The 17805-nt window shown below is 37.2% G+C and overlaps 1 protein-coding gene across 1 annotated transcript in view; it reads right to left on the bottom strand.

The window, feature by feature from the left end:
- ANO3 (anoctamin 3) overlaps positions 1-17805 on the bottom strand; it is a 394322-nt gene that overhangs the window by 44848 nt on the left and 331669 nt on the right. The window contains exons 16-18 of the mRNA XM_026512215.4: positions 1668-1750; positions 1091-1231; positions 422-586 (exon numbers count right to left, since the gene is read on the bottom strand). Coding sequence (XP_026368000.2) covers positions 422-586; positions 1091-1231; positions 1668-1750 — 389 coding nt within the window. The remainder of the gene's footprint in view (positions 1-421; positions 587-1090; positions 1232-1667; positions 1751-17805) is intronic.

Raw genomic sequence — 17805 nt, 5'->3', positions numbered from 1 at the left:
GAGGCCTTGGAAGTAACAAGCCTTCTGTTTCAACAGATTTTCCTATACTTTTGTAACAGATTCTCCACTGAGGTTCAGTTTTTTGGAATAGTTTTTGAACCAAAAAATCCCTTATTTGAATGAAAAGAGCATAGCCCTTTTTCTAGCACACACTAGACACTCAATGAATGGAAATTTTCACTGATTAAGACTATAAACTCAAAGTACAAGGAAGACAATACAACTGTTACCGATTTTAATTTGAAAAAATCCATCAACCAAACCACATAGATGAATTTTTTTCTGCTACACTGAGCTGCCATTGATAGAAATGTGGGTTGGGCTCATTTTGGCTTCCTGTAAATACAATCCAAGCATGAAGGAAACATAGACCTCTCCCCTACCCATGCCTTTTAACCTTTTGAAAACTGTAAACACTTACAAGATTCAGTGCCATAATGATTACAAAATTGATACAGACAGCAGCAGCTGATGTTGCAAACTGCCAGTGCTGTTTGATGAAATTCCACTTGAATGATGCAAACTGTTCCATGACAACCAGGCGATATACCACAACAGCAAACACTGCGGTGATCACCAAAGAAATCTACAATATGGGAGACCAGAGAAGACAGCCTTATTTTGCAAAATTAACAAAACAAAAGCAATACCATAGACCAATATACTGCACCTCCCCCCCGCCCCCAGCTAAAAGAATTTACTTTTCCAAGAAAGGACACATAAATTCAATTTTTTCCTTTAAGAAATTGAGTTTCATTAGAGTAAAAATACATGTTATAAGATTTAAACTGTTCAAATTTCCACTTTCAAGTGGAATGCTTAGTTTTAATTCATCAGGGCAACTCAAAGAATTTCCATTTTATCTTAGATGATCTTTGTTTCTTCCAAAGAGTGTTTTGTTTAAAGATATGCCCAAACTCTCTTTGTAATCATTCCCTGACTTGCTGTGATTTTAATTTTAATAGTATGTATTAAGCATACTAAACTGGATATGGTTTGACCATGAGGGTCACCAAATGAGTTGGTATCTTAGAAATTCCTCCTAAATGTGGAATCCCACAACATTATGATATTGATGGTTGTCCTTTACCATGAAGAATATTCCTGAGATAGAAACAAGAAGACGAGTGATTTTGTCTGAGGAAGGCTGATGTGGCTCAGGTTTTCCACTGATGGGATTCACTCTCTCCATCTTGTAATACTTGGCTTCAAACTGGGGACGAAGCGTTTCCTGTAAGATAAACTCAAGTTACCTACCTTTCAAAGTCATAAACTAAAAAAAATTAAAAAAAAAAAATCATCCAATAATTGGAACAAAATTCCCGGATTTTGGCCTACTTTTATAGCAAGTCTTGGAAAAGAAGTAACTTTGAAAAAAATAAAACACAAATTATTTTCCAAATAAACCCTAAACTATATTTTAATTAACACAATTTTCCACTAATGTAGTTTTAGGAAATATCATGGAAGTGCTTTGAAAAAAATTACATCACTTCAGCAATGATCTCTCTTTACTTCATGAAATAAGAAATCTTGTTAGTAAAAAACATCAAAGGAAAACCTAATGGTGTTTAGCTGCTTCCAGCATGGACGTTAAGGACAGTGAATAATTTTCTGCATCATATGTTATCCCAGTTTCCCTGTCTCCTGGTTTCCTAACATCTTACCTCCTCTTCTTCCCATTCAATAAGATCCCAAGTATAGGTCAGTGTACTTCTTCTCCTTTTCCAAAACTCCAAGAAGACTGTGGCTATAGATAGATAATAATAATATCATAATCATCATCATTATTATTCTTTGCCCAACCACATCCCATTCTTTCATCATTGTTTTTCTTTTATGGATTAATGCATTTCTACCATACTATTAAATTATTAAAATAGATTAAATTTGTATTGGACTTTTGTTTTTCCCTCATCCTCCCTGTCTCTGTACACTGCTATCAGCATGAACTCCTAGAGAGTAATTTTTTCAATGGATTAAATAAGCAGAGGCCTTTGCTAGCCTGGCCCATCAGAGTGATGCTGTAAGAGCAGGTCAATATCAGTGAGCTAAATATATATTGGCCCGTTTGACTAGCATACGTTTCTCCGAAATCATGTAAAAGACCTAAAGAAAGGCTGCTACAGCCAGGAATGACAATAAAGACCAGATGCTACTCCTCCAGGATCCAGAGAGCAGTGGGGTGGGAGAGAGAGAAAGGAAAAGGACAAGGTTACCATGGTAGAAGGAGAACAGAAGAGAAAGACCAGAGAAGACACTCTTGGATGAAATTCTAGGTGAACTCAGCATAGACTAGAGAGGACTCAATGCAAAAAGTAAAGAAATGCCTGAATCATTAACTGGATTTTCTGTGTAAACAGTTAAGAGAACGATTGCTTTGTTTCTAGTAAGTGGGCTTCACCTTACAGCATTCAAGACATTGAAAACATCATTAAGACCTCACACGTGCATTCTTAAAAACTGTGGTATCATTCAGTGATCCATTCATCCATCCATCCATCCATCCATCCATCCATCCATCCATCCATCCATCCAACCATCCATTTGTTGTCCTCTTATTTTGGGCAAGGTACTCTAACCTCAGGGATTTCCTAATCTAGTAGAGAGAGACAGTCATCTAAATAAAGTTAACTTACATTGTAGTAAGAGTTACAATGAAGGAAGAATTACGGTGCAAACATAGAAACACATGCTTTTGGAAAAACACCACCACCACCACAAGCAGTACAGAGAAAAGGAGTGAGGTGTTCTTCCCAGTCTGTGTTTATTCTTCTCTATCCTTTAATGCAAAAGAATGCCAGGGGAAGATGATTCTGAGGTTTTGCTGGGTTTTTTTCTTTATAATTAGAAATCAGCCCTGATATTGGTTAGAAAATACAATGTTCATAATCACATTATCTTACATTTTTATCACACTTCACAATGTACAAAGTGCTTTCCCACATATGATTTAATTTTGTCACTTTCATAACACAAGTAGATATGGCAGGTATTACTATCATCAGATTTTTGAAACAAAGGTATAAAATTACTGTGTCCAAGATCATACAGCCAATAAATGGCACAGTCAGGACTGAAACTCTTGCTAGTTATTGTCCATACAGTCTTCATATTTTTAATTTTTCCCCCAGGCCTACTATCCTTGCTATCTACTGATTTTATATAAAGTTTTAAGAAAGTAGACAAGGCTAAAAGAATCGAGATAGCCAAGCTCCACTGACAGGAGACAAATGAGGTTTTCCAAATACTGGATCTGCTATAAAAAAATGGTTATGCATAATCAGTGTTACCAACAGGGAGATCTAGAACTTAAAAGATAAGTGGGATATAGAGGAAGTATATTTAAGGAGAGACAGAGAGAAATAATTTATTATGAAAGGAAAACTGAATTTAAAAAAAAGCATTGTATTAAATAACCAACTATAACATGCAGTAATTATAAGCCTGGGACTTAAAGTCTTTCATACAGTACATGACATAGAATGGGTAATAAAATTCTAATTATCACTGATCTCAGTCAAGGTTTAAAATTTAAATGTGTCACATAGTCATTTCTTAATTTACCTTTCCAGCATAAACTTTGCTTAGAAGCATCTCACAGAAAATCTAAGAAATAAAGGTAATCTTGGTTTTGTGAGCCTGAAAACTGGCTTTGGTGTAATTTTAACTTCCACAAATGCTTTTACTTTGAAAATCAATAATAAACTAGGCTTTGTGTTAAAAATCCGTTCTCAGCTTGAGATATATTTATTTTATTCACAGATCATTAAGCTCTCAAGTGAATCAATATTCTCACTTTCAAAAACTTTTAATTAGAAAGAGGGAATGTAGAGTAATTTATTAGTATGCTAGGGTGCCTGGGTGGCTTAGTGGGTTAGGTGACTGACTCGTGATTTTGGCTCAGGTCATGATCTCAGGGTCATGAGATCAAGCCCTGTGTTGGGCTTTGTGCTGAGTGTGGAGCCTGCTTGGGATTCTCTGTCTCCCTCTGCCCCTATCCACCACTCCTTCCCTCTAAAAAGAAAAAAAAAATAATTTATCAGTATGCCAAACACCAAAGAAGGAAAGAAAGTACCACTTACCAATCCCTACTAAATTTAATAAAAACAAAATTAATAATGAAAGTAGCTAACTTTGAAAATTAAAATAGTGGTTGCTTCTGGGACTGTGGTGACCGGCAGGTGGCATGGGGAAACCATTGGAGGTGACGAAAATATTACATATTTTAACAGGAGAGGTGACTATACAAGTTTATGTCATTTTTAAAAAAAGATTTTATTTATATATTTGAGAGAGAGAGAGAGAGCAAGCACAAGCAGGGGGAGTGGCAGAGGGAGAGGGAGAAGCAGGCTCCCCGCTGAGCAAGGGGCCAGATGCAGAACTCCATCCCAGGACCCTGGGATCATGACCTGAGCCAAAGGCAGACACTTAACCGACTGAGCCATGCAGGTGTCCCTTTCATTTTCAAAGGTGATCAAAAAACACCTAGAATCTGTAGATTTCACTTGTATGTAAATTATTCCTCAAAGACCAGATTTTAGAAAGTAAGTAATTTTGAAAATACCAAGTGATTAACAATATCAACGGGTTCGATCTTTACGACAAGCTGGTAGTTTTCCCCCAGGTTTACGGCAGGAGGCTCTGAGCTTGCAGTGAGGGCCTGAAAAGGAAGCAGGATGCTGGGAAGACTGTATCTCACTGCACAGCCAGTTTAAGAGCAGAAGAAAACCCAAATTATGAACCCGGGCAATTAGACTGGACCTAAAGAGTCAGCTGAGCATTAAGGAGGCTTTCACGGTACGCTGACACAAATATACCAAGTAGCCATGGAAAGAAGAAAGGGTTTTTACATATGCCAAGAGCTGAGAAAAAAGGGCAGAGCAGAAGCACCCAGCAGAAATGGCTTCAAGGTCCTCTCCGGTAGGTAGACGTGTGGACTAATAGAAATACAGTAGGAAAGGCTGGCCTTACTCTACACTACTGAGTGCTCCATCCATCTGAATGCATTCAAATTCCAATAAAACATAAACAGATAAACCACCATACTGTCCTGAGTCATTAGCAAGGTTTGTCCCACTGGTTCACATTTTGCCCCCTAGACTAAAGAGTAGGTTCCAAATGATACAAATGTGAGATGGGGAGGCTAAACACTTTAAGGCCTCAATTCAGTGACTTTGTCCTTCCAGAAGCATTCTCTGAACTGGACCCCTTTCCTGATAGTAAAGGATGGGAAAGGGGTTGAGCTGGCATCCAGTTCAGGATTGAAGAATGAGAATGAAGGACTCCGTTAATCAGTGACATAAAAAAAAAAAAAGTGGAAGTGACAAGCAATCATTAGTCATTTTATTGTAATTGGCGATGAAAGGTTTGGCATGAACTAACGTGGAAAGACTAAGGAACGATGGCTCAGAACGAACAGGGTGACAGAGAACGTGAGATGGTAAAGAGGACAGGGAGCTTATTAAACTGCCTTAATGTAAAAGTGAAAATGCTTTAAAAATGAACGTGTATAAAGGGAAAGCCATTTCACTTAGAAGGATGTGTCACTACAAATATAGATGTAGATGAAGTTACAGAAATTTGTAGTATATATTGTATCTCTAGTATACGGTGTTTATATACTGTGTATATATGATTAGTAGCTAGATGAATCTGATATATGATAGCTACATATACATTGTGCCCAAAAGAATATTTACCAAAGTGTAAACACTAATTGTCTGTGGAAATGGATTATGGAGCATTTTTATTACCTACAAAGTACACACTGTACAAGAAGTAGAAACCACCTATGTTCTTTTTACCCCTCCATGTGTACAGTTTATCAGCTCTTCCCCTTGGTCCTGTGAAAGTAGGTTGGGGATGGGGGTAGGAAGAGAAGAGGCCTCCTTTGGAGAAGGGCATTTTGCGATCAGGGGAAAGCCAGCTTTCACATGAATCACTGAGGTAGGAGGAATATTATGGAGAAGCTGAAGACGATACTGCATACTTCTGTTCCTTAGCAACCATACATTTTATTTATTTTTTTACTCCTGCTCTCTGACTATAATGACATACTTTTCTCTACTTTAAATTTCAAAGATACACATGCTGCATCTTGAACTTCCATTTATTTCCTCATGCCCATTTCCAAAGGCTTTTCCTTGTGATCCAAAGTCAATGGCGCAAAGTGATAGAATTGTAAAGTTATGCATCTCAAAGAGGTTAGATTCTCCTCCTCCTCCCCCCTCCTCCTCCTCCTCCTCCTCCTCCTCCTCCTCCTCCTCCTTCTCCTTCTCCTTCTCCTTCTCCTTCTTCTTTTTTAAGTAGGATCCATGCCCAGTGTGGAGCCCAGGGCAGGGGTTGAACTCATGACCCTGAGATTAAGGCCTGAGCTGAGACCAAGAGACAGATGCTTAACCGACTGAGTCACCCAGGTGCCCCTCAAGCAGGTTAGATTCTCTATATAGTTTGTTCCAAGTTATTTATTTCAAATTTAGAGAAAACAAGGCCCAGAGTGGTTGACAAGTAACACGGGCCTCGTCTAGAAATCTGCCAAAGCATCTACAACGCTTTACTGTATTTTTCCCTATGTCTGCTTTTTCCTACACTTGAAGTTAAGTTTCTAGAATGCCTTTTCCCTCAGCATTTTTAGTGCTTGGCACACTGACATGTTCAATAACTGTTACATTGAATTATTGAGTGGAACTGAGTGTTTGTGACTCTAACTCCTGGTCACATGCTCTTTCCATTATTCCAGAGGTTTTCAAATTATGCTCCATGGAGACAGGGAAAGAGAGTCCCTCATCAGAGAAGTCCATTCTATATCTGTTTTATACATTGAGCCATCAAGTTCAATTTTATGTGGAAAAGTCATTATTACTTAAAAAGTTCTAAAAACAACTTCACTGCACTTCAGGGGGTGGGGCTCACAGAGATGGGGCCGGGGAAAGAGGTCAATTCCGAACACAAATGAAGTTAAATATGCCCGAATATGAAGAACAAAAAGGAATTGCAAGTATTGTTTTCATCAGAAGAGATAAAGATTTAAAACCATCTCAAAAGAAGACCCGGCTGAAACAATAGTTTATCAGAGAAACGCTTCTGAGACTGCCAACGTAGATAACACCGGAGTACCACTAAAGACCTTCCACTCCCCAGATTTATTTTCAGCTACATCCTCGAGCATAAGGTGCCTTTCCCACACAGTATTGCAACATCACCATACATGCGGTAGAAATAGAAACCTCACAAAACAGGTTGTACAATTCGCAGGAGCCACGAATGTGGAACACTTTACATTTCCATGAAAGCTACCTTCTTTCTTTCTTTTTCCGGTTAGCACTTTACAAAAATGTAATTAATGGAGTTCCTTCCATCAGGATAAAGCAGGCTAATCAATATAAGGAGCTTAAATATGTGTGAAGTGACAGATTCTGAATATTTGGGCTGAATGGTACGAGACCCAAGCATGCGTGGAACTGGTTTGTCAAGACTTGCTTGTCTTGTGAAATTTCCTCTTTGTCTAAGGACATGCAGTCTCTCTCTGACTTGACTTCCAATTTCCCTCCCCTTCTTCTTCCTTGTTAACAATATTAAGTAACAAAGAAAACCACAAATAGCTAGGTTCTAAGAACAAGGGAAGGCCAACATTTGGACCTTCAGTACTGAAAATCTTCACCGATTCCTAAAATCAGACTTGATCATTTTTCCCCTAGGAAAATTCATTTAGAAATAAGAAGCAACACAGAAACAGCACGATGTCCTATTAAAATCCAGTGAGAACTCTCACGACAATCTGGACCAGAGCAGACTCTTAACTTTGACATTAACAGTCCCTCTAAAGCTAACTCTTCTGTCACTGGAGGTGGTTATCGGAGTCCACACAAACAAAAACTTGTCAGCTTTTGCCATATATTTTTATAAAATACAATGTAACCTTTTAAACACAGGATTAATTTTTCTCAGGCCCTCTCTTCATCTTACCATTCAACTATTTGATACACTTATATTCCTTAATTCTGTTGAACATTTTCTGATTACAAATGTAGAAATAGCAGCAAAAATAACTGGAACACCGCCTTGTCTGATTGACTTCTGACATACAGGGTCTTTCAGTATAAATATATGCTGAGTGAATTAAAACTGTAAAGAAGAAACTAAACATCACCTACAATCTCACCACCGATAAAACAGTTATAATTAAAATTTTGATAATTCCCTCCAAGGTATTTTTCTTGAACAGTCTATTTAAGGCTGGTATGTTGCCAATACTCAAAGGTATGGCCATACTAGTTGTTAATTTATGACTGAAAAAAGGAAAAGCAAACTCATAACCGAGTCCCTGACTTGCCTCACACCCCTCATGCACTGGTCTGTCCTTCCCAGGAAAGCTTCACCAGGACAGGACACCTGTCCAGTTTACCCCTGAAACAGTTTGTGGCCTCCAACAAAGCGCTCTGGAACTGAGGTCTGCATTCATTCTGACTAGCCAGTGCCAGAGCCCTAAACATTGTTAAATATTTGCCTTTTCCTTACAAGCATCCCTCTGGAATTGGGTACATTTCAATTAGAACTGTACTTGGTACCACAGGTGAATGACAGTCACTATAAAAGAAATGACTAACTTTGCATTTATCATAAGCATCGTAAAATGTATCTTCTTGATCAAGTTACAGCAATCCTCAAAACAAAACAAAACAAAACGAAATAAAACAAAAACACAACATCTAGGAAAGGCAATGTGGTGCTGGAGAAAGAAAATGGCTTGGAGTAGGAATGTTCTGGGTTTGAAAGCTGCCTATCCACTTTTCTAATTGTGTGACAGATGCCTTGGACGAATGTCTACATAATGAGAACCCTCCATTTTCACAACTTACAGTGAAAGTAGTAAAATCATCCTCATAGGGGCATTGAATGAATTAAGTGAGGTACAGTTTGTAAGTGGTCAAATTATGCTTAATTCATTTTAATAGTATAATAAATTACCATAACCATTTTTTTCAACATTCTGTTAGTTGTTATCCATAGGAACTTTATATAGGCAAAGGTCTTGGTTTCTACTGCATAAGAGATATACAATATAAAATTTACTTTATAAAATTTAAACATATTGTATATCTTCTTGCAGGAAAAATAAAGCTATTGTCATTTATTTATATTTCAATTGATTCACAAATTCAGTCTTGGTCAGTTTCCACATACTTTCTTTTGCCCATAATCTACCAAATGATTTATATTGTATTTAAGACTGTAAAACTGCTTCTAGAGTAAATAATTCAATTCAAAACTTATGTTTTTGAGAGCATATTTGTCTATTTATAGAGAGCATACAAGAAAGTGAAAATGAGTTGCATCATATTCCCAAAGAGGAAGAAGAGAACTAGCATTTATTGAGCACTTACAATGTCCCAGACTTTGTGCTAGCTATTTTTAAATTAACCAGTATCATTTCCACAACAACCCAGGTAAATACAAGGTTATTAATCTCACTCAGTTGATAAGCAAATTGAAGCTTTTGGAGGTTAAGTTACCTGAGGAAGATATTTGGCCGAAATTCAGATCCATTCCAAATGCTGACCTTTTTCTGTGCCAAAGGAAAAATTACTCCAAACATGGTTTGGGATAGAACTTTTCAAGCTGTATAATTTGCAACATCTTTCTGGGAAGAAATTAGCATCACAGATGAAATGTTTAAGAATACTTCTTTCTTTCCTTTCTTGTTTCTTTCCTTCCTTCCTTCCTTCCTTCCTTCCTTCCTTCCTTCCTTCCTTCCTTCCTTCCTCCTTTCTTTTTTCTTTCTTTCTTTCTTTCTTTCTTTCTTTCTTTCTTTCTTTCTTTCTTTCTTTCTTTCTTTCTTTCTTTCTTTCTTTCTTTCTTTCTTCCTTCCTTCCTTCCTTCCTTCCTTCCTTCCTTCCTTCCTTCCTTCCTTCCTTCCTTTCTTTCTTTCTTTCTTTCTTTCTTTCTTTCTTTCTTTCTTTCTTTCTTCTTTCTTTCTTCTTCTACAAATTTCTAAAAGACCTAAATGAGAGTGAGAACTTCTGGGAGGTTGGCTGCTCGCCATTCCGTGTTCCATCAATCAACAGTCTAAAGTTCTTTGACCATAAATCTTTTCTGTTTTTGTTGTTGCTGTTTGGAGTCTAAAAATGATTACCAACCACTCTCTTTTCTTATAACTGCCTCTACTAAGACAGAAATCTTTGCATCGATCTCTTAAGAGGACTTTTCCTTTGCAGTAAAACCCTGATAAAATTTTGATACATGCTTATACCTTAATTGTCTAAAGAGATTACTTTATTTTATTGGACCACTATATCTGAATTTGTGGAGACAGACATGCAGAAGCAAACTTAATGCTTCTTGGGCCACAATTCAAGCAAATAGTTACTTAGTCAAAGAATGATTGAATCGTGTATATTTATAATTTTGATGTGCCTAAAAGCTCCCTTTACACACAGCCAGAATCTCTGACTTCCTCAAATACTGTGCAGTAGACTGGCCCTGAGTGTTTCTGACAGTTGGTTAATCTAATGTTGAGTCAGGGATACATTTAGTTTGTGTTTAGGAAGATATATTTATGTGGTTTGCAGATAATTCCACAAATTGTTCAGTGATTATTAACTATCTTAAGAGAGCAATGGATTCTGAGGAAACTCCTTTTACTTCATGTGCAGACTCGGGTGCCAGCCCAGCGATTATATGGAGAGATGGCATGTTTTGGGGTGTCCGGCAGTGATAAAGCAAGAGAAATAAGATCTGAAGTACAGGAGCCAAAAACTACCCTATGGAAAATTATTTTTAAAATTTCAACTCATGGGGCACCTGGGTGGCTCAGTCAGTTAAGTAGATGTCTCTTGGTTTCGGCTCAGGTCATGATCTCAGGGTCATGAGATCAAGCCCCACGTCGGGCTTCACTCTCAGTGCAGTGTCTGTTTGAGATTTTCTTCCTCTGACCCTCCCCCATCTCACTTGAATAATAAATAAAATCTTTAAAAAAATTAAATTTCAAGTCATATCTGAAACACACCAGAGACCTTCTCAAATTTATATTAAAAATGCATAACACTACCAATAATGAATTATAAAGCTGAAATAAACTTTTCAAAACTATCAACAAAAAAGACTTTCAATTCACCATGTTAGAGGAAGAGGAAAGACTGAATTGCTTTTCTATACATTCTCTGAAATATTTTTAAACGTCATATTAAAAGGTAAATTAATAAAACACAGACAGAAATGCAGGACAGAAAGCATTACAGAAATATGGTAGGCAGTTCACTAATTAAAATATTGTTACTTCTCTAGATTTTTGACTTTATGTATTTGGAGATTTTTAAAACTTGTAAATTTGTGATTTTCCCCAGTTTAGTTAATTCATAGCTCATTTTCTGTTCATATTTTTTAGCTAGCAAAACTGTGTGTCTCCTTCCCATGAGGAGCAGTAATGTATCACTCACATGTATGCCAGCCATCCCGCTAAATGTTTCACACATGTTAACTCACTAAATCCTCACAACAGCTCCATGTATAAGAAATGAGTTTTTTACTGCTGTTTTACTGATGATGATACCAAAGTTCAGAAATAAAGTTTTCCTACCCCAAATGAACTTGACTGTGTGTCCCACATCACTCTGACTCCTAAGGCAGGTTTACTAGCTTCAAATACTCGTTCAAAGGGAGGATTCCCAATAATCCTAAGTGTCCTCCTTTAAGGATTCTGTCCTGATTCCATACAAAAATTTCTTTCTTGTTTTGTAGCTAAGAGCTTCTAGGAACCGTCAGCTTGGTTAAACACAGCATGTTTTCATTGTTCTCTCCAAAGTGTTTAAAATGCTTCGAGTCTAAATGGATGAGAAAGGCACTTGTCATTGCTATTTCTTGTCCGTGAACTTGATTTCAAAATCCCCTTCAGGTCATGGATAAGTTTCCTTTCTCTTCTGCCTTGGGTTCTGAGCCAAAAAACAAATCAAGACTCTTCTTCAGAGTGGACAGACCTAGCGCTGGCATCTTGTTCTTTCCTCACTGTGCCCCTTGCAAGGTCATGGCACAGCGCTGGGGACACTCAGCAAATAAATTCTGTATGCTGCTGCTGCCATGATTATTATTTAGCTATTCTAACTTTCCAGCCAGAAAAAAACAAATTAGAGATGCCCAGGTTTTCTAATTATCTGCCTTAATATTTTTTTTAGAAAGCACTAATAAATCAACCTTTTCCTCAAGGTGACAAAAGTTATATTATCCACCTGCCAGTTTTGCCATTTTATTATATTTACGGCTCGTTGTAACTCCATGAAGTCCCTATAAACATAAATTGCATAGTTGATAAACGGAGCAGTAGTCATCTAAGGAGATTACACTTAGTAACGAAATCAGGGCTCTGAAAGAAGGAAACTTGCATGACGGTATATCCCATCATACAGGAATGAATCCGCTGTGGGGCACTTCCGCACAACAGAATATCGTGTACTTAAAGAGAGCAATATCATTTTCCAGCAGGTTGCCACTTGCAAAGCTGAGCAGTTGTTTTGGGTGCTAGGAATAAGAGGCTTCACTTCAGAATTCCTCTATGAGCAGGAGTCTAAAGGGAGCCCAGAACTCTCCATCTTAGCAAGATGCCCCCATGTCCCTATCCTACACACACACCTTTTCCTTCTATTATCACCTGCAACTGGGTCCATCATGACTCAGTCATTGTGCTCCTTAATTCTGTTCATAGCAGTTATCTCAAGACCAGGATTACCAGATCATCCCTTAACTCTCAGATTTTGATCCTCTAGTTTCAGGGAAACAGATTGCCTTTGTGACCATCTCCCCCTCCTTCCCAACACTGAGAAACTTTCACTATATTCTCTTTTGCTCAGAGTCATCAACAGTAACTTACATCCCCTCACCTCCTTGTGCTCACTGAAACCTGGGACAGCCCTGAAACCCCAATTTTCATATGGCATTCTCAGGTAATAGCTATTTGTCTCCCATACCAATTGGGACTGAAGATGAGGTGGTGTATTTCTTGCTGCTCCTTATTGCTGCTTCAAGACCATTTCCTCTCCCTCCTCATTCACAGATTTGAGTCTCATGTTTATCAACCCATACTTCCTACTACCTCTCTCAGTGGAAGTCATCTACCACTCCCTGGGGACACTTCCCTAGCTCATCTTAAGATTTTTAAACTCTTGGCTTAGTGTAACTCTTTTCAACATGATTCCTAAAATAATTCTTGGAAACAGCAATATACACAGAAAATCTTTCTGGGACCTCAGCTGTATCTAGCTAGTTCTTCTCCTAGTTCTAGATAGTTCTTCCTAGTTGTTTTCTCCTAGTCTATTTCACTCATGTACTCCCACAGCCCACTTTTGATCAATGACTGCAAACTCTCTAAAATCTCCAATTATCACCTCCATTCGTCTAGCTCACTCCCTATAAACTTCAATTCCAACGACCCTTTGACCCAGATTTTCAATCCATTGACACTTGGAGAAGATTTTTCAATCCTCAACTCCATCATATTTTGACTGTCCTTTCCTCTCCTGGTGCCCTCACTTTCTTCTTTATGATTCTAATGGTCTGCCATTATACTCACCCACCCACATACACCCTCATAGCTCTAGCTCTTGTCTCAGTTTGTCATAAACTCAGTTTGAACATGACCGTAGTTAAAAACAACACTCCACCTATTGTCTATCTGTACCCAAGCACACCAACATCACTGGAGAAAAAGACAGGTATGCTGGGTGAGTTGATTTGTTTTGAATTAATGACTTGAACGGACCTGTGCCATGCTATCATACCTTCTCTTTTCTCTTTTAACATCCAGTACATACACTTTTATCACTCTCATTTGCAATTCTGCTGTCTCCCTCATCATTCAAAATAAAGTATTCAGAAGAAATTATGCCCTAAAACCACACCTACTCACTTACCTACACTTACGTGCAATAGCGTCTACACCCTCACTGGCTGTAACAGAAGATTTATGAACTCATAGTTAAAATCAACTCTTCTTGTAAACTAGCCCCCATCCCTTATCACCTGCTACAGCAAATGCCCAATGATGTACATGTACTATCATACAAAGATGCCCAAGAAATAACCTTAAGTGAAAAAAAATCTGATTCTATATTTTAAAGAGCCAACAACTGGAAGAATATTTTAGGTAGAAGGAAAGTGAGCTTGCAGATGTCTTACACTTAGTATTTTCACATTTTTTTGTTATTATGGTTAATTCTATTTATTTGTTTATATACCTAGTCATTCATTTAATTCATCCGTTTATACACTTATTGAGCATATAGTCTATGCAAGGAATTATTCTAGCTCTTTGGATAAAGCAATTAAGAAAGCAGACCAAAATGTTTACTTTCATGAACTTTCTAGTACAGGAACAGACAATAAACAACAAAAACAAGGTAAAGGGTATGTTAAGTGACTATAAGTGCTGTGGGTAAAATAATGCAGGAAAGGAGATTAAAAAGATTAAAATGGGTCAGGAAAGGAGGATTGCAGTTTTTATAAAGATGACTAGGGAAAGCCTCTCTATCAGGAAAAAAAATCAATTAATTGGAGAAATAAAATTGGAAAAACTTCATTTTTCTTTTCTTTCGGTTTTTTTTTTTTTTTTTTTTTTTAGATTTTATTTATTTGACAGAGAGTGAGAGAGAGAGCCAGCACAAGCAGGGGGAATGACAGAGGGAGAGGGAGAAGCAGGTTCCCTGTTGAGCAGAGAGCCTGACACTGAGCTCGATCCCAGGATCCTGGTATCATGACCTGAGCCAAAGGCAGACACCCAACCAACTGAGCCACCCAGGAGCCCTGAATTATTTCATTTTTTACACTCAATTACTATTTATTGAGCAACTATTATGTGCCGAGGTATAGACACAAACTCGAAATAATTTAATATCAGTGTTTCCATGTTTGGTTGGAGTCAGCTCAACTTCTGTTCACAGTGATGCTGACGCTTTAATTTCTACCATCTCTAAACAAAAATTATTATAGTTATAACTATAGTTATTGAACCCTACCAAGTGTTTTTCTACCTTATCTTATTGACTCCCCACAGGTGATTAGGATGTAGGTGTCACTCTTGCTATTTTACAAATGAGAAAGCAGTCTTGGAAATGCGATGGTGATTAGGCAAGGTTATGAAACCAGTTAAGTGGCAAAGCCAGGATTCAACAAGAAAATTGTGAGTCGGTAGCCTGAGCCTTTCCTCCATTCCCACTGCTCTCTGGGTGATGATGAGCCTGCAGTACCCAGCCAGAGGAAGAGCCCCAGAGTTCTGCCATTGAATGAAGATTCCGTGGGGCTACCCTATGCTAACAAAGCTATCCTGGTAACATATGCAGAGCGTGACCATGCCTGCAATGGTAATGCTATGAAGAAGGTAGTGTTTACTTTCAAAATGTCTCCATCACCTTTTAGCAATAACCTCCCCCCCCCCCCATGCTCTCTCTGGCTTTTTTTTCCTCCTTGATGGAACTGGAAGGGGAGCTGAAAAGGCATAGTGAACTCCTATTGTGTCAGGGCCTAATTAGTACAGAAAAATGCCCAATAAAATATTCTGTATCTATGAACAGCTTGAAGCTTAAGCATTATTTAGAAATTAGTGAAAATGTAACACACTAAATCAGTGGTCTTCAAAATTTTTGTATAAGCTTTAAAATCATTTTGTAAAATTGTTTATCCTTTTGTATAATTTTATAAGGACATCCAGAAATTCTTTTTTATCATATATGTAAATATTTGCAAAAGATGTAATTTCCAGTGCACTATAAAAATGGACATTTTAAAATATAACTTTTATATTAGTCTTTTATACTTAACTCATACCCCTTAAAATACATTTGCCATAAGCTCTTACTATTGTAAAATTTTAGTTGTTTCATTTTATCCTTAAATCTACTTCTGTTCTGTTTCTGTCTCAGAATATTATCCTTTATATTTTGTCTGAAAGTATTTATTATCTTCTCGTACTTCTAACAAATAAAATTTAGATAATAAAACTAGCTATTGTCATTTGAGGAGTAAGAAAAAGAAATTAAAATAATTTTTTAAATTTCTTGTGAACATGAGGCTCTTATTTTTTAAAAAATCTGAATTATCATTATGACTAACAAAAGAAGAAAATTTATTCTAAAATTTGATAGATATTAAACATAAAATCTAAGATTTTATTATAAACACATCTCTTATGGGTATCAATGGGCTTTTTGACTGGTTTTCAATTGGTTCAGCTCTCCATGGATATGTATTACTTCTTGCTACAATGAGAGGTTTCAGCATTAACTCTAGGTTAATCTTTTGTCTTTATGAGGATATTTATGAAGCAAACATCTTCACATAAATGTGTAGAGAGGAATGCAACATGTTTTGTTATAGTTACGTTGTTTGCTTCTCTGAACTACAGCTGAATTAAAGTTTGTATGTGATATATCATGCTCTTTCAAATCAGGTTTTTACAACCTTCCTTAGCTCCTCATTTTATGTAGGTATGCGTGCAAGTATGCACACCTGCATATATGTATATGCTATGTCACACCTTCTACTTAACAAAGGGCGCTGTTGAATGTCCTTAGCAATAAAATGGAACACTTAATCTTTCCATAAAGTTATTGTTAAATGAAGAAGACCATATTATAATACCACATGACTTAGGAAAAAAGATAAGCTTATGTCAAACAATCGTTAGCACTCATGAGAATAATCCCTCGATTTCTCTAACATAATATTGAAACAAATGTTATCAACCATAAGGAAATTTTCCAGCCATCAATTTCCATTGTATTTCTGAAGAAGGTCATTAAATTATCCTCAAATAATATAACCATGATGTTATTTGTTTTATTATTAATCAAATGTTTTTTTCTTAAAGCATCCATGATCCTGTGGGGGAGATAAAACATGAATTCAGTTTACACCATGTTTCAAACTCAAAACCTGCTATTAATGGATTTGATCTATGGCAACTAATTCCCTGTGTGTGGCATCAGCATCAGGCATGTGATGCTATACGATTTATATATAAGGGATACCATTTTGGATCCAGAACAATGTTTTAATTTTATTTGAAGCATGGTCCCAAGTTATATTCTAGTTCAACTTTCAAACCCATCAGTGACAATAATGTAACTTCATGTTCTAGTAACTCTACTTGTTATCAGTTCCATTTCAAACAAAGAGAAGGTATTTCGTTCTTCCAATAAGTATTGTGAGACTTAATGGGTGTGAAGCAATTGGAGAGGGCCAGATGAAAGGTACCATAGTAGGTAAGCACAAAATAATTAGACAGGCATTGTACCATGTGTCATCTCAGCTGGCCTGGATGACTAAATTGCCAGCTAGTTATCCCTTATCGTTGCGTTCCCCTGGAGAAACAAGGACCAACATGGGATTGGTCTTATCTAGAACATGGTATATACTTGGGAATGTATCTCACTGAGACTTGTTTGGCAAGAAATTACTTCTTCTTCTTCTTCTTCATCTTCTTCTTCTTCTTTTTTTTTTAAAGATTTTATTTATTTATTTATTTGACAGAAAAAGAGAGCACAAGTAGGGGGAGCAGCAGGCAGAGGGAGAGGGAGAAGCAGTCTCTCTGGTGAGCAGAGACCCTGACACAGGGCTCGATCCCAGGACCCTGGGATTATGACTTGAGCCGAAGGCAGACGTTAAACCGAGTGAGCCACCTAGACGCACCAAGAAATTACTTTTTAACTACAACTCAGGTGATTTCACAAAGATGTCTGATCATAAGTAAATGGGCTAAGTAACCACTGAGGCATTAAATGCATGCATACTTCTTATTTTATGACTTTACTTCCAGATGTG

This window comes from Ursus arctos, unplaced genomic scaffold (genome assembly GCF_023065955.2).
Source record: "Ursus arctos isolate Adak ecotype North America unplaced genomic scaffold, UrsArc2.0 scaffold_23, whole genome shotgun sequence".
Taxonomy (NCBI): Eukaryota; Metazoa; Chordata; class Mammalia; order Carnivora; family Ursidae; genus Ursus; species Ursus arctos.
The sequence above is the reverse complement of the archived record's forward strand: the minus strand, read 5'-3'. Positions and strand labels throughout refer to the sequence as shown.